General features: G+C 39.5%; 1 protein-coding gene across 1 annotated transcript in view; it reads right to left on the reverse strand.

Annotated features, from left to right (window-relative positions):
• The window catches only part of STPG4 (sperm-tail PG-rich repeat containing 4), a gene marked incomplete at its 5' end in the record, with an annotated part of 42,134 nt that overhangs the window by 14,722 nt on the left and 363 nt on the right, over positions 1 to 27,049 (reverse strand). The window contains 4 exons of the mRNA XM_082672744.1: positions 10,122 to 10,176; positions 10,962 to 11,026; positions 24,093 to 24,350; positions 25,491 to 25,547. Coding sequence (XP_082528870.1) covers positions 10,122 to 10,176; positions 10,962 to 11,026; positions 24,093 to 24,350; positions 25,491 to 25,547 — 435 coding nt within the window. The remainder of the gene's footprint in view (positions 1 to 10,121; positions 10,177 to 10,961; positions 11,027 to 24,092; positions 24,351 to 25,490; positions 25,548 to 27,049) is intronic.

Consider the following 27,049-nt stretch of genomic DNA (forward strand, 5'->3'; position numbering starts at 1 on the left):
TGACTGAGATTTGTTGCAGTTTGTTTTTCTACTCTTTAAAAAAAATCCTGCTATGAGGGAACTGTGCCTTTGGGTCTGGGGATTTGAGGGCCTTGGTCATTATTATCAAAGTGCTAAAAGGGACTGGTGGGGCTTCCCTGGTGGCGCAGTGGTTGAGAGTCTGCCTGCCAATGCAGGGGACACGGGTTCGTGCCCCGGTCCGGGAAGATCCCACATGCCGCAGGGCAGCTGGGCCCATGAGCCATGGCCGCTGAGCCTGCGCGTACGGAGCCTGTGCTCCGCAACCGGAGAGGCCACAACAGTGAGAGGCCCGCGTACCGCAAAAAAAAAAAAAAGGGAATGGTGGCTGGTAGAATTTTCCAATACAATTCTTTTCTGTGGGTAAAAAAGGGCCCTTTTTACTTTTGGTAGAACAAATCTTCTGGTGTCTATCCCAAAATGCTCACATAAACACTCTTCACAGTCTTTTCTATGGACAAAACAATTATGCTGATCCATAATCAATTATTATTATTATTTCAACAATAACTGAAATAGCCAATAAGTATGCAACCTTACATTGGTAATCTGAAGATTAGAAACCATCTTCCAACCAGACAAATCCCTTCCCAACTGCTGCTCCTGAAAGCCACCTACACCTTGGGACAAAGTGTAATTCATCAATGGAATCCTTGACATAAACAAGAAGGCTGTATCTTTTTAACAAGTGATAATGGCTCGTCCACATGGAGGGGCCTTCAGGCACATAAGACCCTAGAGGATTTTCAAATTCCAAGTTACTGTACTTTTTACAACTAAAAAATGGTGTAGTAATCTGCCATGCCTTCACATGGTCATCCACTCATTTTTTGATAGACTGCTCCTGGAGATTCTAGGCATAAATGATTAACACATTTCAATGAGCTAATTTTCACAGATGATGGAAAGAAAGAAGGAAGAGATACACACCTGTATGTATCCATCTTTTATAACCTGCCTCATTCCCTAAAGGGTTTAAAGTGACTTGGTGAATGTCTATAGGTTGTCGTACTCTATTGCACCTGATCTACAGGTCAGATTTCTGGTGATCGTAGGTTTCATGTATACCAACGGTGAGGCAACCCGTCCTAAATCAACAGGGCTCAAGTGGCACTGTGACCTTACACAAAACGCATTTCAGAAGAATTAAAGAGTGACAAGTTGGTTAAAAAAAAAACCAAAATGCCAAAAAAAACACCAAAGAAAATTAAAGTGACGTCATGTCTCTGGAGAGAATTTTTTAAGTGGTGGAAAGGACACATACAAAAGGAATGGAAAATTGGAAATTTGCTAAAGGAAAGGATACATAGGTTTCATTCATTCATTCAACACATTTTTGGAGCACTGTCCTAGGTGCTGGGGACCTTGCAGCACCATTGAATAAGACAGCCCCTTCTTTGATGGACCTTACATTCCAGAAGGTGATTACAAACCCTCTAATTTGATGACATAAACATTTTACATTTTAGGGACTTCCCTGGCAGTCTAGTGGTTAAGACTTCGCCTTCCAATGCAGGAGGTGTGGGTTCCATCCCTGGTCATGGAGCTAAGATGCCACATGCCCCGCAGCCAAAAAACCAAAACAAAGAACAGAAGAAATGTTGTAACAAATTCAATGAAAGCTTTAAAAATGGTCCATATCAAAAAAAAACTTAAAAAAAAAATTTTACATTTTAAACTTCTGTATATAAAAAAACACAAAGTAAAAGGCAAAAATCCCTGAAAAACTTCCACAAATAGAACTGCTAATGTCTCTTCACTATAGAGTTTATACAAATCAACAAAAAAGTATGTTAAAGCTCCACCCAATAGATAGCTGGGTAAAGAATGTGGCCAGAAAGTATGCAAGAAGGGCCACAAGGAACTGGCTAACAAATAATTAGAACGTGTAGCCTCCGATCCTACAGATTAAAATAATGAGATATCATTCTTTTGCCATCAAATTAACAACGATAAACAAGATTTATAAAAATTTTGTGAAATAGGCACTCTTTTTTTTTTTTTGGCCGAGCTCTGTGGCACACGAGATCTTAGTTCCCCTGCATTGGGAGCACAGCGTCTCAACCACTGGACCACCAGGGAAGTCCCGGTACTCTCTTTTGTTAATCTATCTATCTATCTATTTATTTATTTTTGGCTGCATTGGGTCTTCATTGCTGTAAGCGGGCTTTTCTCTAGTTGTGGAGAGCAGGGGCTACTCTGTTGCAGTGCGCAGGCTTCTCATTGTGGTGGCTTCTCTTGTTGAGAAGCACAGGCTCTAGGCACGCGGGCTTCAGTAGTTGTGGCATGCAGGCTCAGTAGTTGTGGCTCGCGGGCTCTAGAGTACAGGCTCAGTAGTTGTGGCACACGGGCTTAGCTGCTCCGCAGCATGTGGAAGCTTCCCGGACCAGGGTTTGAACCCACGTCCCCTGCACTGGCAGGCAGATTCTTAACCACTGTGCCACCTGGGAAGTCCCCCGGTACTCTCTTGATTGCCGGTGGAGATATATAAATTAATGTACTACTTTTTTAAACAGATCAAGAACCTGTATATAATCTCTACTCTAGTAAATCCTATTTGTGATGATCTATAAAAAATGATTCCCAAGTTTAGAAAAGACTTTATGCGTTGTCTTAGTCTTTTGATCTATGTATTCAGTACCATTGTCCTTGCCTAACAAAACTGTGAATGTAGACAGAATTTGTCATAGCACAAAAGAATTCTCCAAAGAGCTGACCACTAATAAAAATATATCCTATTCAAATATCCCTCCCTGCTTAACACTAGCATCCACTACCGCAGACAGGTGAGGTTCTTTGTGAGTCAGTTTCTCTCCCTCATTAAATATTCAACAACACACTGCAAATAAAATGCAAATCCACTTCACATGAAAATGCAAATTTTACCAAATAATGCAAGATTTCGTGAAGTTGATGTAAGTAATGAAGCGCCTAAATCACAGGAACAGTCTTTGATTGACCAGTGAGGTTCCAGCAAAGTTAGATCAGCTAAAAAGAAAGAAGAAAAGCTGGACAAGGATTGTGACATTATTGGCACTCCAGTAAAGAATGATTTACAATATCAAAGAAGACACCCTTGGGAAAACTGATGAACCTTCAAATATTTTTTTCTAAAATTTGTTCTTTATGATTTCATTAGAATGTCAAATATGAAATGAAGGATGTCACTATGCTATCATAAAATACTGTCAGAAAAAATAAACTAAAATCAACACAATTTCCTTTTTTAATATGATTTAGTACATAGTTGCAGTTATATTTTCATGATTTTTCGTTTAACTTTTTTTAATTGAAGTATGATTTATTTACAATGTGTTAATTTTTGCTGTACAGCCAAGCGATTCAGTTATATGTACATATATACATTCTTTTAAAAATTATTTTCCATTATGGTTTATCACAGGATATTGAATATAGTTCCCTGTGCTCTACAGTAGGACCTTGTTGTTTATCCATTTTATATATATAATAGTTTGCATCTGCTAACCCCAAACTCTCAATCCATCCTGCCCCCACCGCCCCCCTCCTTGGCAACCACAAGTCTGTTCTCTATGTCTGTGAGTCTGTTTCCGTTTCATAGATAGGTTCATTTACTTTAACTCTTTTTCAGTAAAGTTCAATAACTTTATTGATTACTCTGATATTTTGATTCCATTTCAAGTAGGTTCACCTTAATAGGTCTTTTTTGTGGGTTAAGTTATACTTAGATAATGAAGACTCCTGTATAAGGAATAATTGAAAACGAGGTTAATCGTCAACAGGAGAATGGGTGAATAAACTGAGATGTGATAACTTGATTATTTACCCAGTAAAAAGAAAGTTTAACAGGATTTCTAATAACATGAAAGTGGTACATACGCTAATTGAAAAAAAGGATATAAAATTGTAGTGTACCATAATCACAAGTATGTTTTTAAAACTGCACAGAAAAAAAGGGAGAAAATTACTTAACATTATTGGTTGCTTATGAGTAATAGGAAATTTTAAAAATATAATTTTCTATATTTTCCAAATTTTATTCACTCATTTTTATTCTAACTTAAATTTTTAAATATATTTTTACTTAAATTTTAAGATATTTTATTCACTTTATAGATAAAAATCGTTTTAAAAATCAACTGGAACCAAAAGCCTTATAATGAAAAACAGAAGTCTTTGGTCTCATCCCTCTCCAATTTCATTCCCTAATGGGTTTTGTTTTTAAGAGTGTATAACAGGCAGCACAGGATGGTGAACACAGTTCGTTCACTGAAATGATACTATTCTGATTCTTTTAGGCAACTAGCACTCTTAGAAACATCTTTTCCACATATGTCTTAGGCACACATGTCTGAGCAGGTTCTAGAGAGCCTAAGACAGCTATTTTTAACTCTTAGTTGTTCTTCTGGAAGTTATTTCCTTATCACTAAATAATATGTTCATATTGTTATTCTTTAATTTATATTTTAGAAATTATCTCTTGGTGATGTCCTGGAATAAATGAAGATATGGCTCTCTTGCTCTATCCACTATTTCTCCCTCCCCATCCACTCAAAATAGCATTTTAAATCACTAACCAATGTTTACTAAATAAATATTATTCCTTGCAGAGTCAAGTTATATAATATGATTTCTTGTCTTGCACCGTCTTTTGTTTTACCTGGAGTTAATTAGTGCCTTGTTTTTTCACTTGCACACTTTGCTATACATACTTTCTTAAATTTTCCCATCACATCAGCTGTTTTTGAGTCCCTTCTTCCTTAGAAACATTCCTTCTGGAGTTCTTTTGTTTCTTTCTCAAATGTGGATTGGTTTCTCTCTCAGCCTGCTGTACAGTGGTCCACTGGGGACATCTTTTAACTACTTTCCCAAATTGGATCCACTTTCTCCTGGATCCCATCCCTTACTCTTTCTGGATTACTCCTTTGTTTTGCTGTATTTTATCACCAATGGCATCTTTAAAAAGGGTATCTTGGAAATAAAAAATAAAAAAGGGTATCTTTTTTATTTAAAAAAATAAAAAAGGGTATCTTTTTTATTTAAAAAAATAAAAAAGGGTATCTTCATAATTCTTATGAAGTTTTACATGTTTGAAAATGTCCTTTAGGAATTTAGGATTAACATATATACACTATAAAATAGATATATAAAATAGATAACCAATAAGAACCTACTGTATAGCACAGAAAACTATACTCAATATCTTATAATAACCTACAATGGAAAACAATCTGAAAAATATATATATGTATATATATGTGTGTACGTATAACTGAATCACTTTGCTGTACCCCAGAAACTAATACAACATAGTAAATAAACTATACTTCAATAAAAAATTTTTTAGGGCTTCCCTGGTGGCGCAGTGGTTAAGAATCCGCCTGCCGATGCAGGGGACGCGGGTTTGAGCCCTGGTCCAGGAAGATCCCACGTGCGGCGGAGCAACTAAGCCCGTGCGCCACAACTACTGAGCCTGCGCTCTAGAGCCCGCGAGCCACAACTACTGAAGCCCACGTGCCTAGAGCCCGTGCTCCACAACAAGAGAAGCCACCGCATTGAGAAGCCCGCGCACCGCAACGAAGAGTAGCCCCCGCTCCCTGCAACTAGGGAAAGCCCGCGCGCAGCAATGGAGACCCAACGCAGCCAAAATATTAAATAAATAAATAAATTTATTTATTAAAATAAAAAGTTAAAAAAAGAAAAGAAAAGCCAGTGTAGCAAGGCTCTCAGCGGGAGCCTAAGCTGCGGCCCTCCATCGTAAGGATCTTCAATGATCAAGGCCCAGTAGGCGGGCTGGCATGTGGGCCTCGCAGGAGACAGAACTCATCCCACTGCAAACGGGGTCAAGCAGGCCAACCCGGCCCCATGAATAAGCCTCAGTCATCAGTGGGGAGTCGTGACTCCAGAGACGGTACAATGTCTGCCACTTGGATTTGACCCCAGATCAGCTCTACACATCTAAAGACATTAAGCAAGTCACTTGGTCAAGCTCACTCACGGTGCAGCTCAGGTTCTGAGTCACCATAGACTGGGTCTAAGTCCTGGCTCTACCTTGGGCCACTGCCTTCCATTTCCTAAACTATCAAAGAGAGATGATAAATAGCACCCTCCCCACACTGCAGTAAGGATGAAATGATATGGGGTATGTCAGTCACTGGGCACTGTGCCTGGCACCAGAAAACCAGTGAATGATGGTCACCACCATCATCAAAACTGACCCCAGCAGAACAGTTAAGTTTCTTCTAGTTCTAAGAGTCCTTGACAGTTCTATGACTATGACGTTAATATCTAGAACAAGGAAACTGAATGATAAAAGTGATCAAATCAGTTTCCAGATAAAGGCCTAAGGATTAATGCATTTATCTCCGGAAGGTCTGGGATGATGTCCTCCTAGCAAGCATCATTTCTTCACCACACTCACACTGCGTGCCACCATCTCCTACCGTTGGGATCAAAGCCATTTGCTCTGTGCCGTTTACAAGTTTGTGGATCTAACAAACCCGCAAGTCTGCTCCGGGAGTGTGTGTTTAGGACAGAAATGAATCACATCCCTGAGCTATTTCTTTGTCTTGGAACATTTTCCATGAAAGTATTCTTTTCATTTGGTTGAAGCACAAGATGCTTCAAATTGTGAATCACTTTTATTTATAAAATGGGATGAATGAGGTGACATCAATGAAAACGGCAGAATAAGGATGTCCGAAAAACTTCTCCTCCGTAAAGCAACGAGAACAAAGGCAAAAGCTGTCAGAATCAACTGCTTTGTGCTATTTCACGTACCAGGCTGCTCATCCTTCAGGATGCCTAACCTGAACTAAAACCAAATTAATTTTAACTGAGTCCGTCTACTAGTAGTAAATAAATCATTATTAACTCATGGCATTCATTTAACGCATGCATTTCAAAGGAAATACAGTATCAGCCAGTGGGGGGAAAAAAAACTGATGTCTTGACTACTTGCTGCCAAAGCGAACTGAACACATGCATTTATCTCCATTCCTCCCCGATCAAATAAAAAAGGCACAACTATCTCCCCCCAGACATATACACCTGTACACACACACACACAACCAAGCGAAGAGACAACAGCCAACAGAGATCATGTGTTTGGGGAAGATGTGAAACGGTGTGGAGGAGTGGTCCCTGAGGTAGCAGCGTGGAGAATGCTAAAGCCCAGTGTGTGGAGAGGGCCTGCTGATGAGAAGCAGGCTGATTTGCTCCACAGAATCCAAGAACAGCTCAGAAATTTCAGGCTTTAGACACCTGTGAGGTGGAGGTGAGGGTAAGGCTGAAAGCAGGAAGATTGACTGAGTGTCTTTTCCCCAGGTCCCTACCTACCTACTCCCAGCAGTCAGGTAGCTACCCTTCCCTCATCCCTGTAGGAGACGGAGGTTTTCATTTCCAGGGAGACTGAGCCAGAGATCTGGACCCAGGAGCCCCAGGCACTGTTAGGACAGGGGCTTTTACTGAAAACAGGAATTAAGAGAACTTCTAGACATAGGCAGGCACATGCCAACAGGCACATGAAAAGATGTTCAGCATCGCTGCAAATCAAAACTACAATGAGGTATCACCTCACACTGGTAGGAATGACCATGATCAAAAAGTCTACAAATAGGGCTTCCCTGGTGGCACAGTGGTTGGGAGTCTGCCTGCTAATGCAGGGGACACGGGTTCAAGCCCTGGTCTGGGAGGATCCCACATGCTGCGGAGCAACTGGGCCCATGAGCCACAATTACTGAGCCTACACGCCTGGAGCCTGTGCTCTGCAAAAGGAGAGGCTGCGACGGTGAGAGGCCCACGCACCGCGATGAAGAGTGGCCCCCGCTTGCCACAACGAGAGAAAGTCCTCGCACAGAAACGAAGACCAACACAGCCATAAATAAATAAATAAAATTTTTTTTAAAAAGTCTACAAATAACAAATGCTGGAGAGGATGTGGAGAAAAGGGAATCCTCCTACACCGTTGGTAGGAATGTAAATTTGTGCAGCCACTATGGAGAACAGTATGGAGGTTCCTTAAAAAACTAAAAATAGAGTTACCATACCATCCAGCAACCTCATCTCTGAGCACATACCTGGAAAACATGAAAACTCTAATTTGAAAAGATACATGCACCCCAATTTTCATAGCAGCACTATTTACAACAGGCAAACATGGAGACAACTCAAATGCCCATCAACAGATGAATGGACAAAGTAGATGTGGTATGTATATATACAATGGAATATTACTCAGCCATAAAAAAGAATGAAATATTGCCATGTGCAGCAACATGGATGGACCTAGAGATTATCATACTAAGTGAAGTCAGAAAGAGAAAGACAAATACCATATGATATCACTCACATGTAGAATCTTAAAAATAATGCAAGGGAATCTATATACAAAACAGGAATAGACATAGAAAACAAACTTATGGTTACCATAGGTGGAGGGGAGGATAAAGTAGGAGTATGGGATTAATAGATATAAACTACTACACATAAAACAGATAAGCAACAAGGATTTACTGTATAGCACAGGGACTATACGCAATATCTTGTAATAGCCTGTAACTGAAAATAATCTGAAAAAAAAAAAAAAATATATATATATATATATATATATATATATATAAAACAGAATCACTTTGCTGTATACCTGAAACTAACAAAATATTGTAAATCAACTATACTTCAATTAAAAAAGAGAGAGAGAACTTCTGCACAATGAATGGTGAGACACCACCACCCCAGCACAGCCCGTTCCCCCACTCAGTAACCAGAACACTGGCAACCAGCTGATAGCCTAGGCAGGAGGCTGAGGAGTCATTCTGAAGCAACTGAGAAGTTCAAAAGAGAAAGCCTAACAGATACAAACATTTATGAGCTACAGAGAGGAAAAGCCAGTCCTCATCGTATCAGTCTACTGTGAAATCCACCTGGAAATAATCCCCACCTGTATTAGTTTCCTGTGGCTGCTATAACAAATTACCAGAAAGTTGGTGGCTTAAAACAACAGAATTTTACTCTCTCATAGTCCTAGAGGCCAGAAGTCCCAAATCAATGTCACTGAGCTAAAATCAAGGTGTCGAGAGGCCTGTGGTCCCTCTGGAGGCTGTTAGAATCCATTCCCTTCCTCTTCCAGCTTCTGGTGGTGCCGCCTTCCTTGGCTTTTGGCCGCATCACTCAAATCTCCACCTCCCTGGTCACATTGCTTTCTCCTCCTTTCTTAAATTTCCCTCTGCCTCTGTTTTATAAGGACATTTGTGATTGCATTTAGGGCCCACTGGATAATCCGGGATAATTTTTCCACCTCAAGATGCCTAACATACTCACATCTGCAAAGTTTTTGCCATCTGGTAACATTTATAGGTTCTGGGCATTAGGACGTGGGAACATCTTTGTGGTCTATTATTTAGCCCACCACACCACCCACATACAGAGGTTTTCAATTAGCTTTTTAGTTTCTCACACTTAAGTATTAGTGAAATAAAAATTTTTTCACCTTTACTGGATATCTGAATTTCTTATTTTATGAATTGTCTATTCACTGCCTTCATCTGTTTTACTTTTCTATTGGTGTTTTTCCTATAAATCATCAAGAGAATTTCAGATAAGGCCATTAACCATTTATCTGCCATGTATGTTGAAAATACTTTTCCTAATTCACATTTGCCTATTAATAACTTTGTTTACAGTTTGTTCCCTGATGTACAAAAAATTCAAAATGCTATGTAATCAAATCTAAGACTTCTTTTCCTTTGCAATTCATCCACTGCTGTTATCTCAGAAATCAGCCTTATCCTAAAATTAGATATATGCTAATATATTTTCTCCTGGTTTTATAGTCTCAAAAGTATTTAATTCCGGCTTCCCTGGTGGCGCAGTGGTTGAGAGTCCGCCTGCCGATGCAGGGGATATGGGTTCGTGCCCCGGTTCGGGAAGATCCCACATGCCGCGGAGCGGCTGGGCCCTTGAGCCATGGCTGCTGAGCCTGCGCGTCCGGAGCCTGGGCTCCGCAACAGGAGAGGCCACAACAGTGAGAGGCCCGCGTACCGCAAAAAAAAAAAAAAAAAGGAATCATGGCATATTTTAAACATCAAATTCATCATGAGTTAATTGTCTACCAACATACTTACAGGAGTGAAGCAGCCTGTTGGAAACCTTTGAACTGTAGAACGAAATACAAAGCTCCTATATTAAAAAAACAAAAAAAGATGATCTTCTAAATTTATTTTTTTTTAATGTGAGGATCTTTAACATATTCCCTGTCTCTCATTAAATATTTTAAAATGCTAATCTGGGGACTTCCCTGGTGGCACAGTGGATAGGACTCTGTGCTCCCAGTGCAGGGGTCCCAGGTTCGATCCCTGGTCAGGGAACTAGATCCCACATGCATGCCACAACTAAGAGTTCACATACCACAACAAGGAGCCCACGTGTTACAACTAACGAGCTCGCCAGTCACAACTAAGGAGCCTACTGCCGCAACTAAGGAGCCCATGTGCTGCAACTGAGGAGCCGGCAAGCCGCAACTAAGACCCAGCGCAACCAAATAAATAAATAATAAATATTTTTTAAAATGCTAATCTAATATGATGGGCATAAATGAGGTTTAAAAGTCATTAGTGTTGGGACTTCCCTGGTGGTGCAGTGGTTAAGAATCCATCTGCCAGTGCAGGGGACACAGGTTAGATCCCTGGTCCTGGAATATCACACATGCCGCAGAGCAACTAAGCCTGAGCACCACAACTATTGAAGCCCGTGTGCCCTAGAGCCCACGCACCACAACTACTGAGCCCATGCGCCTAGAGCCCAGGCTCCACAAGAGAAGCCACAGCAATGAGAAGCCCATGCACAGCAACGAAGACCCAACGCAGCCAAAAAAAAAAAAAAAGTCATTAGTGTTGGTGGTTAAGCATGTAAATAGAAAGGCATGAGTGAAATTAGTAAAAGCAATTTAATAAGTATATAATTACCTGGAAGCATGCTTGGGAACTGGTGCAGGAATTAGCTCGTATTGTCCTGGCGAAAGCTGAACTGACTACACAGAATGGACAAGGACACCAATAATAGATTAATACAGGTCTCAAACTCACTTTATTATCTATCATTCATAATCCTTTATTTTATTACCATACAACATTATATAATTTATTTTCTATTTTGAGAGTGGAAAAGGTACACTTTCAAAGGTAGAGTTTCAAAACACTCAACAGCTATTCACTTTTCATGGTGAATATTATGACAGTATGCCTACAGTGGTATGGAGAAAAGTGCTGTACAATTAATCATATTTTAAATGTACTAGATTCAACAAACCCAACTGATCACCAATTAGTGAGCCTGCTCTGTTGGTAAAGAACTGTGCTAGGTATGGTGGGGAATACAGGAGTGTTCTCATAATACATAAACAATGCTAATATAAAACACTATAATCGACACTAAAAAAAAGATTGGAGATGTCGGGGATAGGGAGAGATTAACCCAACTGGGTGACCAACAGCTAACATCACATACTCAATGGTGAAAAGCTAAAAGCTTTTCCTCTAAGGTCAGGAACAGGACAAGGGTGCCTATGTCTCCATTCCTATTCAACATAGTACTGGAAGTCCTAGCCAGAGTAATTAGGCAAGAAGAAGAAATAAAAGGCAACCAAATTGGAAAGGAAGAAGTAAAACTGTCCCTGTTTGCAAATGACATAATCTTATATATAAAAAACTCTAAAGACTCCACCAAAAAACTGTTTGAACTAATAAGGAAATTCAGTAAAGTTGCAGGATACAAAAACAACATACAAAAATCAGTTGAGTTCCTATACACTAACAATGAAGTATCTGAAAAAGAAATTAAGAAAACAGTCTCACTTACAATAAATAGCATCAAAACATAAAATACTTAGGAATAAATTTAACTAAGGAGATGGAAGATCTGTACACTGAAAACTATAAGACACTGATGAAAGAAACTGAAGAAGACACAAATAAATGGAAAGATATCCCATGTTTATGGATTAGAAGAATTAATATTGTTAAAATATCCATATTATCCAAAGCAATCTACAGATTCAGTGCAATCCCTATCAAAATCCCAGTAGCATTTTTTCAAAGATATAGAAGAAACAATCCTAAATTCAGTATGGAACCACAAACAGCCCCAGATAGTCAAAGCAATCTTGAGAAAGAAGAACAAAGCTGGAGGGATCACACTTCCTGATTTCAAACTATATTGCAGAGCTACAGTAATCAAAACAGTATGATACCAGACTAAAAACAGACACATAGACTAATGGAACAAAATAGAGAGCCCAGAAATAAATCCACACAGAAACAGTCAACTAATCTTTGACAAGGGCACCAAGAATACACAATAGGGAAAGGATAGTCCCTTCAATAAATGGTACTGGGGAGACTGGATATCCACATGCAAGAGAACAAAACTAAACCCTATTTCATGCACAAATACTAACTCAAAATGATTGAATACTTAAACATAACATATGAAATGATAAAACACCTAAAAGAAAACATATAGAAAACTCTCCTTGACATTGGTCTCGGCAATGATTTTTTTAGATATGACACCAAAAGTACAGGAAACAAAAGCAAAAATAAACAAGTGGGACTACATCAAAGTATAGCCAAGGAAACAATCAATAAAATGCAAAGACAACCTAAGGAATGGGAGAAAATATTTGCAAACCATATATCTGATAAGGTGTTAACATCCAAAATATATAAGGAACTCATACAACTCAATAGCAAAAAGACAAGTAATCAAATTTAAAAATGGGCAAAAGACCTGAAGAGACATTTTTCCATAGAAGACGTACAAATGACCAACAAGTACATGGAAAGGTGCTCAACATCACTAATCATCAGGGAAATGAAAATCAAAACCACAATGAGATATCACCTCACATCAGTTAGAATGGCTATTATCAAAAAGACAAGAAATAACTAGTGTTGGTGAGGATGTGGAGAAAAGGGAACCCTTGTGCACTTTGGTGGGAATATAAAATTGTATAGCCATTATGGAAAACAGTATGGAGGTTCCTCAAAAAATAAAAACAGAACTACCATATGATCTAGCAATCCCACTTCTGGGTATATATCTGAAGGAAACAAAATCAGTATTTGGAAGAGATACCTGCAGTCTCATGTTCACTGCAGCATTATTCACAATAACCGAGCTATGGAAATAACCTAGGCGCCCATCCATGGATGAATGGATAATGAAAATATGATATATATTCCCTTAATGCGTATACTATATTGGAATGTTGTTCGGCCATAAAAAAGAAGGAAAGCCTACCATTTGCAACAACATGGATGAACCCGGAGAACATTATGCCAAGTTGAATAAGCCAGAGAAAGACAAATACCATTTTGTAACACTTATATGTGCAATCTAAAAGGGTTGTACTCATAGAAACAGAGAGTACAATTGTGGTTCCCAGACTGGCAGGTGGTGGAAATGGGGAGATGTTGGTCAAAAGGTACAAACTTTATTATAAGATGAATAAGTTCTGGAGATAGAATGTACAGCATGGTGACTACAGCTAATAATACTGTATTGTATACTTGAAAATTGCTAAGACAGATCTTATGTGCTTTATGGCTTTGTTTTCTTGTTTTTCTTTTAATCATTTGGCTGCGTTGCATGGCATGTGGGATGTTAGTTCCACAACCAGGGATCGAACCCACACAGTAGAAGTGTGGAGTCTTAATCACTGGACTGCCAGGGAAGTCCCCATTCTTATGTGCTCTTATCACACACACACACCCACACACAAAATGGTAACTGTGTGAGGTGATGGATGTGCTAATTAACTTGACCGTGGTAATCATTTCACAATATGTGTGTGTGTGTGTGTATATATATATACATACATACATATATATAAAACAAATCATCATGTTGTACACCTTAAATATATTCGGTTTTATTTGTCAATTATACCTCAATAAAGCTGGGGGAAATAATTAAATAAATAAATCCAACTGGGGGATCTAAAGATGGTAAAGACAGTGAGATTTGAGTGGGGTTTTAAGGAAGGTAAGACTTCCTTGAGGGAGTCAAGAGAGGGATTCTAAGAAGGAGGAACACTGTAGAATCCTTCCATTTGGAGAAGGATTCTTCCCAGGATTCGGTAATATAACTCTTCCCTGCCAGCTCCTTGAACATAGGAAGTTCTGGAGGTCCGGTCAGTCTTCCCCTGGCTTCTCATTCTCTTCCCTTCCCTCCCTCCCTTCCTTCACACATCCCACTCTCTGTGCTTACCAGTTCCTGACACTCCCTTATTTCCCTTACCTCAGGGCTGATATCCACAGACCCAAGGATAGTGGAGCCACCCAGGTAGTTTGCAATGTTTCACAACGGGCAGAGAGACAGTCTCTTCTACGGTGGATTTTTCAGTCCATTAGAAATCCTATCAGGATACTCATAAGATGAATGCAGCCAAAAGACTGTCAGGTACAATATTTTTAGGTACTACTAGTGGAAATTTCATCCAGTGTGTCTTCTTTGAGAAATGGTCTCTTGCTTCACGTGGAAGTATCAGTGACTCACCACCCAGACATCTTTATGGTCTGAGAAATAGACAGCATTGGACTCTCTCAAAAAGATGCCTGCCTAATGGTACCAATGATGTTCTTCTTACCAGCATCCTGTAATTTTCATCGGCTCCAGAAACTATGTGAGTCCCAGTCCCTGAGATGTCTTCTGTATCCGTCTTTCAGATTCACTTTCATTTACCATTCTCTTCACAAATTTACTTGTGACAATCACTGCTCTGCCTTGCAGTTGCTCTATGAGAGTTCATCCTCAAATAATACCTCCTAAATGAGCCAACTTTGAGCACCATTTTTTTTTTCTTTTTTTTTGAGGTACGGGGGCCTCTCACTGTTGTGGCCTCTCCCGTTGCGGAGCACAGGCTCCAGACGCGCAGGCTCAGCGGCCATGGCTCATGGGCCCAGCCGCTCCGCGGCATGTGGGATCCTCCCGGACCGGGGCACGAACCCGTGTCCCCTGCATCGGCAGGCGGACTCTCAACCACTGCGCCACCAGGGAAGCCCATGAGCACCATTTTTGTTTTCATTTAATTGCATGATGAATTGTTCCATCTTATCTATGCTTTGCTCTTCATTATTCTAACACTTAAGTCTTCGGTTCCCTGAAGTATTACCTGCCAGCCCCCTCCTAGGCACAAAATTTCTCTCTGTTGACACCTTGCTCAATGAAAAACCATCCTGTTGAAAATTCATTCTTTCAGCCATTATTTTACCATGGAGCACTTTGCAAATAACCATGTCTTCAGAGATACTTGATCACAGCTATGAACACAGCTAACAAAAACCAATGAACCGGTTAGATTTTCTCAACCGTCATCTCCCAATCAGCTGTTCAAGGATGTCTTTTGAACACATTGAAATGGATCCTTGGATTCATTCTCTGAGTTAATAGAGGTGCCATTCCAACCTGCCTACCTCCTTTTGACCTAAAACAGATATTGGGAGGTGGGGAGGGGTGGGCAGAATCACCACATTTGTATCTTTTCACATAAGTTTCATCTTCTAAGACAATGCTGAAGCTAACCTAGACAGAAGTTTGAGGCAATTTTAAATTTTGTTTAATTGTGCTTTTCATTGAAATGTCTCTAGCCTAGGAAGTGAATAAGTTTTAAAATGGAAAATGAAAAGAAATAATAGCAAAAATATTAGTTGGAAAATTTTTTGATTTCTACAAATGAACATGAATGAAAAGACTATTACTTGCACACTGAAAACAAGTCAAATCTATAGAAAGAAAAAAAAATTAAAGGTAAGTCTCTTTGCCCCCTACCTAACCTCTGCTTCCTTAATGGAAACCACTGTTAATGATTGCTTAAGTATCACCCGAGAAAACAAGTATGCATTTAACATCGTATATATATTTATTTTTATTTTTACAAATGGGATTATGCTGTAAATATTGGTCTGTTCCTTTTTTCATTTAATAATATATCTTGGAGGTGTTGCCATACCAACACAGATAGATATACCTCATTATTTTTAATGGTAGCACAGCATTGTATGGTTGTAGCATTATATAACTAGCCCTCTAGTTAGATAAATTTATGAACAATGCTGCAGTATTTTATATAAATATCTCACTGTACTTTCATAAGACTATTTGTAGGAACTATTGAGCTTGCGTGCCTCAAGGAGAGAGCCTGTGTGCCACAAACTATAGAGCCCAGGTGTGCCTGGAGCCGGTGTGCCACAACTAGAGAGAGGAAAAAAAAACCCACGCCACAACTAGAGAGAAGACGACATACCACAACTAGAGAAGCCCACACGCAGCAGTGAAAGATCCCGCATGCTGCAACTAAGACCTGACGCAGCCAAAAAAATAAAGAAATTAAATAAATAAAATTAATATATTTTTTAAAAAGACCATTTTTAGGGTAAAGTCCTCACAGTGGAATGGTCCCTATGTGCATTTAAAATATGAACAAGAATCGTCAAACCACCCTCCAAAATACTTGCAACAATTTGTATGCATGAGAATATCTCTTTCTGTACTCCCTTTGCCAATATAATGGGTATCATCCAACTTAAATTGTTGATCATCTGACAGGCAAAAAATTGTGTCTACCTGCTTTTGTTCTTTTGTAATTATTTAATAATTAGTGGAAGCCAAGCATCACTTGATGTTTTTTAGCAACTGGTATATCTCTTTTTGAATTGCTAGCTCGTATCATTTGTTCATTTTTATTTGCATTTCTCTGATCATTAGCAATGTTGAACATCTTTTCATGTGTCTGCTGGCCATCTGTATGTCTTCTTTGGAAAAATGTCTATTCAGGTCTTCTACCATTTTTAATTGTCTTGGTTTTGGGTTTTTTTTTTTTTTTATATTGCGTTGTGTGAACTGTTTATCTATTTTATATACTAACACCTTCCTTATTGGTTATATCATTTGCAAATATTTTCTCCCACTTAGTAGGTTGTCTTTTCATTTTGTTGATGGTTTCCTTTGCTGTGCAAAAGCTTTTAAATTTAATTAGGTCCCATTTGTTTATTTTTGCTTTAGTTTCCTTTGCCTCAGGAGACATATCCAAAAAAATATTGCAGCAATTTATGTCAGAGAATGTTCTGCCTATGTTTTGTTCTAGAAGTTTTATGGTTTCTGGTCTTACATTTAGGTCTTTAATCCATTGAGCTTATTTTTGTATATGATGTGGGAAAATGTTCTAATTTCATTCTTTCAGATGTAGCTGCCCAGTTTTCCCAGCAGCACTTACTGACGAGACAGTCTTTTCCCCATTGTATATTCTTGCCTCCTTTGTCATAGCTTAACTGACCGTAAGTGCGTGGGTTTGCTTCTGGGATCTCTATTCTGTTCCATTAATCTATGTGTCTGTTTTTGTGCCAGTACCATGCTGTTTTGCTCACTACAGCTTTGTAGTATAGTCTGAAGTCAGGGAGAGTCATAATTCCAGCTTCGTTCTTTTATCTCAAGATTGCTTTGGCTATTCAGGGTCTTCTGTGGTTCCGTATAAATTTTAAGATTATTTGTTCTAGTTATATGAAAAATGTCATGGGTATTTTCATAGGGATTACATTAAATCTGTAGATTTCTTTGGGAAGTATGGACGTTTTAACCATACTAACTCTTCCAAGCCATGAATGTGAAATATCTTTCCATCTCTTTGTATCACTTTCAATTTTGTTTCATCAGTATTTTATAGTTTTCAGAGTATAGGCCTTTCACCTCCTTGGTTAAGTTTATTCCTAGGTATTTTATTATTTTTGCTGTGATTTTAACTGAGATTGTCTTCTTGCTTTCTCTTTCATTATTAGAGTATAGAAAAGCAACAGATTTCTGTATATTAATCTTGTACCCTGCAACTTCACCAAATTCATTTAGAACTAATAGTTTTTTTTTTGATGCCTCTGCTCATTTTTAAACCAGAATGTCCATTTCAATTGCATTATAAGAGAGCATGACTCATTTTTACCCTTTGATGCAAGAGTGTTGAAGCCATGCAGTTAGTGGTCGGTGTTTCTTGAAACTCCCTTGCAGCTTCACTACCTGATAGCACTCTACTCTTCTGCATTGGCTGACCTTGGCCAGTACTGACTCATTGCCTACAGACTGGGGCAGAGTCACTATCTTCTCCTCGCCCTGTTCATTGTAGGGAAACTCTGGCACTGACTTATTTGACTTTGGGTTGCTCTGAAACTCCCCTACCATGTTGATTTCAAGCTCAGGCTTTAAACTTTCCCATTTAAATCACTGGATCCAGGTTTCCAGTTGAAAACATAAACAGTGCATTTTAAATGGTCCTAGACTTATACTCTGCAAGGTGGAGTGGCACTAGGGCACAATTTTTCTGTGGGGCATTTTTGGCAATGCATCTCAGAAGACTTAGCCATCTACATGCCCGTTCCTCAACAACTCCACTCTCTGACTAAAAGCAGGAAATGACTGAATATGCAGTATTAGTATTAGGTTATGTCCTTACAGTAGAATACTATGCAGCTATTTAAAATGATGTAGAGAATACATGATGGTGTGGAAAAGATTCACAATATACTTCCAAGGGAAAAAAGAGTTCTGCTTTCTGCTAATGGCAGGCTAGGTTATTTGGATGATGAAACTTCGCACTACAGACAACTACTAGAAATGAGAGTTGAAATATTAAAAATAGACAAGAGCTTTTAAAAAGATATGAAATTGATGACAATAAGGAATATAAACCCCCCAAACCAAGAGATAGCAAGAAACCAGACAGGCAAATGGCCCAGTTTTGCTCAGAGGATGTATGCTGGTCCAGACTAAACTCAGCAGAGGAACAGAGCTGGGTTTGAGTGAACTTCAGAGCCCTAGAAGGATCCAGAAGCCAAAGCCTGGACCATCAATGTCGCTGATTTAATGGAAGTCCTACCAACAGGAGTTGGAGGCCCTAAAAGGGGACTTCCTGAAAGCAAACCTACCACCTCACCCCAATGCTAGGGACTGCAAAAAGAGTTGTCTTGGTGCTAAGGAGAATTGGGAGAGGGGGAAGAAACACATCCTTGAGACACTGTAACCGTGGGCTGGTTCCTTTCATGGATTCAGTCCAAATGCCCATCACTAGAGTGATCCAAGAATACATAAGCAGTGTATTTCAAGTGGCACCAAACTGGTAGCTCCCCTAAGTATTAGCAGAACCAAAAGCAAACCTTCTCCGAAGGAAAAAGGCTTTCATCTTAGGGAATTCATGAAAACAACCTTTCAGTGGGAACGAGCAACACACAGTCAAAGGTAATCACACATCCAAGGAACCAAAATGAGTAAGGCCGAGTCAGATTTCAGAAATGTAAGCAATCATTAATTCGTTCATGCATTCAACAAATATTAACCATCAGACACTGTTCTAGAGGCGAAGATGTAGCACTGAACAAAGTGGGTAAGTATTCATGTCCTCATGAAGCTTCACTCTCACGGAAGGAGGCAGACAACAAATAATAAATGCAAAGTGCAAATAAATTATATAGTATATTGAGGGCTCTAGGTGCTATGGAAACCATGAAAGAGCAGGGTAGGAAGGTCAGAAGTGTCAGGTGGCCAATTTAAATGAGGCTCATTGAGAAGGTGACACTTGAACAAAGACTTGAAGGAGAGGGGATAAGCCATGCAGATGTCTGGGATAAGAGCATATGAAGGAACATCCAGTGCAAAGACCCTGAGGTCAGAGTGGGAGTAGCAAATTCAAGAAGCAGCCAGGATGAGGCCAGTGGGGCAGGATGAGAGTGAGGGGTGACACAAGAGATGAGGTCACAAATGAAGCCTATCCACCATCAACCTGTTGGCCCTGAAAACAGCCACTCAGAGATCACAGCGACTATCACAAAGCTGAACCCGGAGGTTCTCAATCAGGAGTGTTTTTTTGGTTTTTGGTTCCCCCCTTCTTCAGGGGACACTTGGACAATGTCTGGAGACAGTTTCAGTTGTTACAACGGGGAGGGGGGGATTGCTAATTGGCATCTAATTATCCTGAAATGCTGCTAAACATCCTACAAAGCACTGAACCGCCTCCTACCACAGAGAATTATCCTGACCCAAGAGTCAGTAGTGCCAAGGGTGAGAAACCCTAAATTTCGACATAAAATGGAGAAGTCAAAAAGGCAGTTGGATATACAAGTCTGGAGTTCAACAGAGAAGGCTGGGCAGGAGATATACATTCAGAAATTATAAACAAATAACTGGTGTTCAAAGCCTTGAGACTGAATCAGATCAGCGGGGAGTGAGTGTAGATGGGGAAGAAGTGTTGTGTGCCTGGCGTTCCAACAGGAAGAGGACAGGGAAGAGGGGCTGAATCGGCCAAAAGGCTGAGAAGAGGAAAACAAGAATGAAGATTGAGGAGGAGGTGTCAGGGGTTTGGAAAGAGGGGAGATGTGAGAGAAAGCTACCCTGGAGAATGGGAGAGTAAACAGACTAGGGAAGTCCATTCTGGGCCCACAGGAGGTGAAGAATTTAAAATGAGACTAGTCATTTGGTTACACAGATGCAGGTTCAAAGTTCGAAGAGAGATTTGACCAGGGTTGTGGCTTTGCCAAACAAGTAAGATGAGCCATCAGGGGCCAGGGAATTGAGGGCGTGTGCAGGGAATAACTCTAATGATTAACTTAAGCTTTGAAAGGAAGGAAAGCACTGAAAGTTGAGAGGCAATGAAAGGTGCTAGTATAAGCAGATAGGGTAGAGAGTCCCCAGAGAAAGAGAACGAGGCATGGCTTTCCTGACATAAGAGAAGCCATTTTTGGCCTAAGCCATTTTGTGATCTAAACCTGGCCTCGGTAATTAATGATCTTAAGGGAAGTGAGGGAGTGAAGGAACAAAGGAAAAACAGTCAAGGAACAATAGGTCAGCAATAAAACAGAGTCCCAGTTCCTCCTCAAGGGATATACGTTAACAATTGGATATGCGTCTTTGAGTTCTGCAGGAACTAAGGCCTCCACCCAGGTGGAGGATAGGATGATGCTGACCCTCCTGACTTCAATCAACTAAAACTTGGGCTCTGTCGACCTTTGCCCTGATCCTACGCTGAATTCTCCTCTGCTCAAGCCCCCTCATGAATATGCATGTACCTTTAGCTTTAGACTTCCCCAATTTTGCTGTTGGGGAGACACTGCTTTGGGAAAGATACCTGTTTTCTCCTAACTCGCTGCAAGTAATAAATCCTTCCTCCTCCCTCTCTTTGGCTTAGTTGTATCTTTTGGTTCGACACCCATCAGGAGGCAAACTCATTTTTTGGGCAACAGTGAGATCAATGGATTGTAGACTGGGTGAGAACAGAAAAATTGTTGAGGTCGGGATACTAGAGTGGGTAAGGCAGAAGATCAGGGGACAGTGATCAGAGTGGGATGCGTGCAACTGAAATTAAGGAGGGTAGAAATGATTGGTGTTGAAAAAAATTTAAGGAGTGAGGGCTGAAGTGCAGGAGAGTTCAAGGAACTGAGAAGCCAGATTGTTGGAAAATCATCATCTACGCGTGTACTGAAATTATGACAGGAGTAGTGGAAAAGAGTGACAGGGTGCAAAGGGAGCTAAAATCATCCAGAAATAAGGTGGAGTAACACAGGGGTTACTGGGATGACTGCAACACTGGGAAAAAGCAGGTCATAAAATTATATAATGGAGAGAAAAGTCCCACTTCTGTACATATATTCTAAAATAAAAACATTATTTCTCTAATAAGAAAAAAATTACTGTAAAAGTTGTAGGTCTATACCAAATACTCTTTGGAAAGAGCCAGATATAGATGAGTATGCACACATGCACATTCAAATGTGAATATAAATATAAATATATCTATGCACATATGATTCTTTGATATAGATTCTCCTCTTGAGTTACATGCTTCAGAATAAAGGTGTTAAAAATAGTAAAAACTTTCTTACAAATGAAGGACAGCACTAACAAGGTATAATGTGAATATTCTATTAAAAATCATGACGCTTGAGAATGCTGTTCTATCTTAATAAATAATAATGTATACTGTATCTACCTCGAATTCCAATTATTATTTTACTGAGTTCTGCTATTAAAAAAACAGAACTATGAATTTTTTTCTCCTCCTTCACTTCATACACTTTAATGCAAGCAGGATCATATGCCTAGATAGAACTATAAAGTTTCTAGAAGAAAGCATAGGAGAATATGTGTATAGCCTTAGAATAGGCAGGGATTTCTTTTATTTTTTTAATTAATTTTTATTGGAGTATAGTTGCTTTACCAGAATTATGAATTTTATTGGTCACTAAACAGGGTTACATCTGAATAGCTCTTCTCTCATGAATATATTATTATATGCCTTTGAAACAGAAAATTAGGAAAACATTTAATTCTTCCAGTTTCTGGAGCTCAAGCCTTTGTGGGAGGTAGGGAGAGATAGGAGAAGGAAAGAAACAGGAAAAGTATGTTTTCAGAAGGTTTTTATCCATCCCTCTGGGTAAGCCACACTCTTTTGGTCTTTTAAAGCTTTAAATTTTGCCGAATACCAACCATCTATGTTTTCTCCTTTCAGCAGTGGGCCTGGGCCTACCCTTAGAAACCTCTAAAAGCCAGAAGAGAGGAAGCAGAAGAGAAGTAAATGGCAAGGGAGGCTAACGAAGAATGATTTTGTATTGGAGGCGGCCAGAACAATTTCACACGTTGCCTGCTTACCTGACACCAAGTCATAAAAGTCTGATTTAGTGTTTGTATTCAGCCACTGAACTGAACGGGATAAGATTTATCCCATGAACGTTTATCATCCTGTCCTGTCTCAAAGCTATAATTTGCAAAGCTGCAGGAAGGGTTCACGGTTGGATACAACACGTGCTCATCCTGCTGAAGATTCCTTGTCCACCCTACTAACCATACCCCTTCCATTTAATTCAACCTCCTGTGGCAATGCATCTTCTCAGGTTATCACCATATTATTCTGATAAGGTGGTGAAGACTGATACTATTATTAGCTCCTTTATAAATGGGAGATATTAAGGCCCAAAGTCCCAAATAACAAAGTCCAAGTCCCAACTCTGGCCCTTGGGCAGGCCCCAGACAGTGCTCTGCCCCTCCCGTGAAACGCCTCCCTTGGATTCCACCCCCTGAAATCCTGCCCCTCATTCAAGGCCAGAGGCGCAAGGTAGACTGGGAAAAGCACCAAATTGGGGCTCAGAAGCTCTCCGTTAAAAGTACTGCCTCCGCTCTTTATTAGCTATGTGCCTCAAAACCAGTTACTTCATCTCTATTCATCACAGTTTTCTCATCTGCAAAATGGGGATTAACATCCGTTTTGCCTATCTCGTCACAGAATGCCTGTGACGAACTACTAGGAGAATATATGTGGAAGCTCACAGCAAACCGTTAAGAGTCACACGAATGTCATATGTTATCCAAGGTCCAGCTTGAGTCCTACTCAATCCAGGGAGCCTTCCAGACTTTCGATCCCACCCCCTGGCACTTCCTCTTACACTATTTATCTCTGTACTTGATCTATGGGCTCTTGTGTTGTTATTTAAATATTTCCAAGTCAGGAACATCTTCCCTCAGAAGAGTCTAGCCCAGGGCTATAAGCAAGCAGTTCTCTGTATTCTCAATGTGACGCATGAACTGGTGGAGCTGAGAGTACACCCTGACCCTCCTGGTACCAGGGTGCTCATTTCTACAAGAAATTCTTGCAAAAGCTTCCCTATGGTGTATAGTTATACTCACGCTCTAATAAGAGGACTACTGACTGAAAGGCAAAGTTTTCTCTTTAAAAGAAGAGGGCATACCATATCAATGCTTGAAGAGACCAGAAGCATGGGCCCATCACAGATAAGACCCCAAGTCAGAGGAATCCTGCCAACAGTTCCCAGCGAGGGAAAAAAAATTTTCCCATGCACTCACTTTAGGTTGAGGAGGTCTCACAGGGATACACCTTGCTGGATATATTTGCAAATGAGACAGCCCTTTGTTTGATTTCTGGATGAAATAAGGCATTCTACAGGTTTTCAGTTTCTCCTGGGGAAGATACACTCTAAGTATAGAGAATATTTTCCTCAGGGCCTCTTGGTAGCTTTCCCATACAAAGCCAGCTGCTAGTAGTGCTTTACCTGATCTCTGTAAACCAGCGTGCTGGGGTTTGACCGTGGTTTGTCTTTAAACGAGTAGGTGGCCACGTGCTTCTTTAACAAGTCCAAGGAGTCAGGAGGCATGTACTGGGGAAGGTCATTTAGTACCAGATCGTTTCTTTGCAGAAGAGGTGGTTTTTTCCTTCCTTCATTTTTAAAACTGTATGTTGCTATCACTGGATTTGATAGAGATTCTTCAATAAAAGTTTTCAAGTGGTAAGTGCCAGGATTAGGAGTGTTCTGTGGAGAATTGACATCATTTTTAAAGTCAGTGTGTAAACTGGTTAACATCTCTTAAAGCATCATTCTTGCAAAGGTCACTCCTAAGTAGCATTTCTCTTTGTTTTACAGTTTAATAAGATTCTATCAAATAGAGTCAACACTCCCGCCAGAACAATATTTCAAGACAATCACGATGATTTCCTTTCTGAGACAATTGCTAAATTATAGCAAATGGGTTACGGCCATAGCTGAAGTTTTAACTTTTTAAAAAGCAGCTTCAGAGATACTTAAACTTGAGATTCAATTTGACTGTAAATGTCAGGCCTCTCATGAGACCCCTCAGGATAAGCTTCGTGACTAAACAGAAGTTATCCTACTTCTTCTTAGTAGATACCACGTGTTTCTTTCTAGCCCTCAAGTGGGAAGCTAAAGGATAATAACACGAGACTGAGGATGAATTGGCAGAACACATGGCCTAATTAGTCCCATAAGAGGTTTGGTACTTTCAAATCACAGCCACAGTATGGCTGAATGGCCAGACCTGACAGTTTAGTTGCTGCTGCTTTTGTGGCCATCTTCCCACTGAGCACTCAGCTCAGTTCTACCATTAAAATTAGTTCAATTCCAAGGAGGCTTTAGCTCCTGAGGCCCCTCTGTTATAGAAAGGTGTGAACAGAAAATATTTCTGCCATATAGAAACAATGTATCTTGAGAGGTAGATCTTCCAGTCATCTTTCTTTTGTATATTACCGTCTTGTTTTCATACGCTGATCATGTTAACAAAAGTTATCATAGACTCTTACTTTTTATCTAAGTAAGATAACAACCAAAATCAAACACATTTCCAGAATGCATGCTTTTTCTTCCTTGTGTAATCTCACCAAGGTCATAAACTAGGTTGACTTTATCAAGATATCCTGTAAAACACCCGGATTCCTAGAGTTTTTACTTCCAAGCTTTTACTGCATTCAAAATTTAGAGTTAGTTTCTCAGTCATATGCTGATACTAAAATTATAAATATGAAATAAGGCCCATGTAGATTTGAACAACCATTGTTTTCTTAAAATTAAGTATTAGTGACTTAATCAGGTTAGACTGATTATAATACTAATAAGAATGAGAATACTTTGAATAGGAAAGGATGAAAATATACATACTCTTAATGTTATTCTCCACCATCCTTCTCTTTCAAAAGATGACTTCTGGCTTGGTTTCTATTAATAAACATAAAATGTGCTTATTCATTTTAGAAGTGATCCCTGGAAGTTAAATATCACTTATAAAACATGTACTTGAAGAAATGGATACCAGTACCAAACTGGTCAGCCTGAATTAAAGTAAAAGCTACATAATGATAAATTTTGCCTGTAATATTTCCTTAAATTACTATTTTATGATCTTAATTGCTTTTGAAACAACTAAATTCCCTTTGGGTAAATTAGAGTAATAAACATCCCCATCTCACAGAGGTGTCATGAGAATAATTAGAGGTGACAAAATTTGGTGCTCTTAGGAAGAAAAGAGTTGTATGAACCCAAAATTGTGTTAGTATAATTGTTATTAAGATTTATGGCTCAGGGAGCTCAAGGTAAAAATGTATAGTCATCAAATTAATGGCATATTGGGATACAAATTCCTGGCAATATGGCAAATGTTGAACACTGCCATTTCCTGGATTTACATATGCTATGACTTGGGCTTGAACTCCAGCTCGGCCACTGGCTAGGAGCACTAGGTAAGTTAACCCTCATGAACCTCAGCTTCCTCTTAGGAATACAAAAAAAGGCACCAGGCCTGGCATGAAAATAAGGCATTGTAAAACCTGTACCCACAACCAGGGCTCAGTAAGTGGCAGCTTTTATTTTTAACATCTCATCTGTCAAGTTAAGAAGCAGATTATTTTGATATTCTTCAGTTTCCAAGGACGCTCTTGTCTTCCATAGTTACACCCACTCATTATCCCATATTTGTTTCAGCTTCACTGTCAACAGAACACGGTTGTTTAGTTTTTTCCTTTTGTGCTATTTGCAGTAGGTAAAAATCATTAAAATATTGAGTTCTACTTTCATTTAGAATACTTTTGTTATTACTATGAAATATAGATTATCTCAAGCAACAAGGCATTAAAAATAATAAACAATCTAATCAGTCAACAGATAAAATTGATTATTCCTGTCTAGCAACTTATAGCCACTTACAAGTACCCTTGGGTTTTAGTTTTACTGTGAAATATAGGCATTTCTCTAAAAAAGCATTGTTTCATACGAACTGCTAAGTCTGAATTTCTTCCTATACATTCCCTTTATTAGATTTATGTTGAATCTTCTCTGTTGCACATATATAGTCACAGAAATCAAACTTTTTCAGGCAGGTCGAGACAGGTCTCCACCTCTACCTAGGACCAAGGAAATGAGGTGGGAAGAAGGGAGAAGTAAACATGATACATCTAAAGGAAGGTAATGGGCAGCTGCCGTTTTGTTTTGCCCAAGACAGGTGATCTCAACTTCCCCTATCTCCCACTTCCAATTCACTTCAGGGGTGAATCACTTTACACAAGACGGGCTAGACATCCCTTGCCCAAATTTATTTAAAAACTAAACAAAGATACTTTCAAATATTTTATAAACACTAAAGTAGGAAGCAGGGCAAAAACGTGTCCAATAGACTAAGGAAGGACAAACGCATTCTCTCGGCAGAGGGGAAAATGAAAGAAATC

The sequence above is a fragment of the Grampus griseus genome, assembly GCF_964374135.1.
Source record: "Grampus griseus genome assembly, chromosome: 15".
Lineage (NCBI taxonomy): Eukaryota > Metazoa > Chordata > Mammalia > Artiodactyla > Delphinidae > Grampus > Grampus griseus.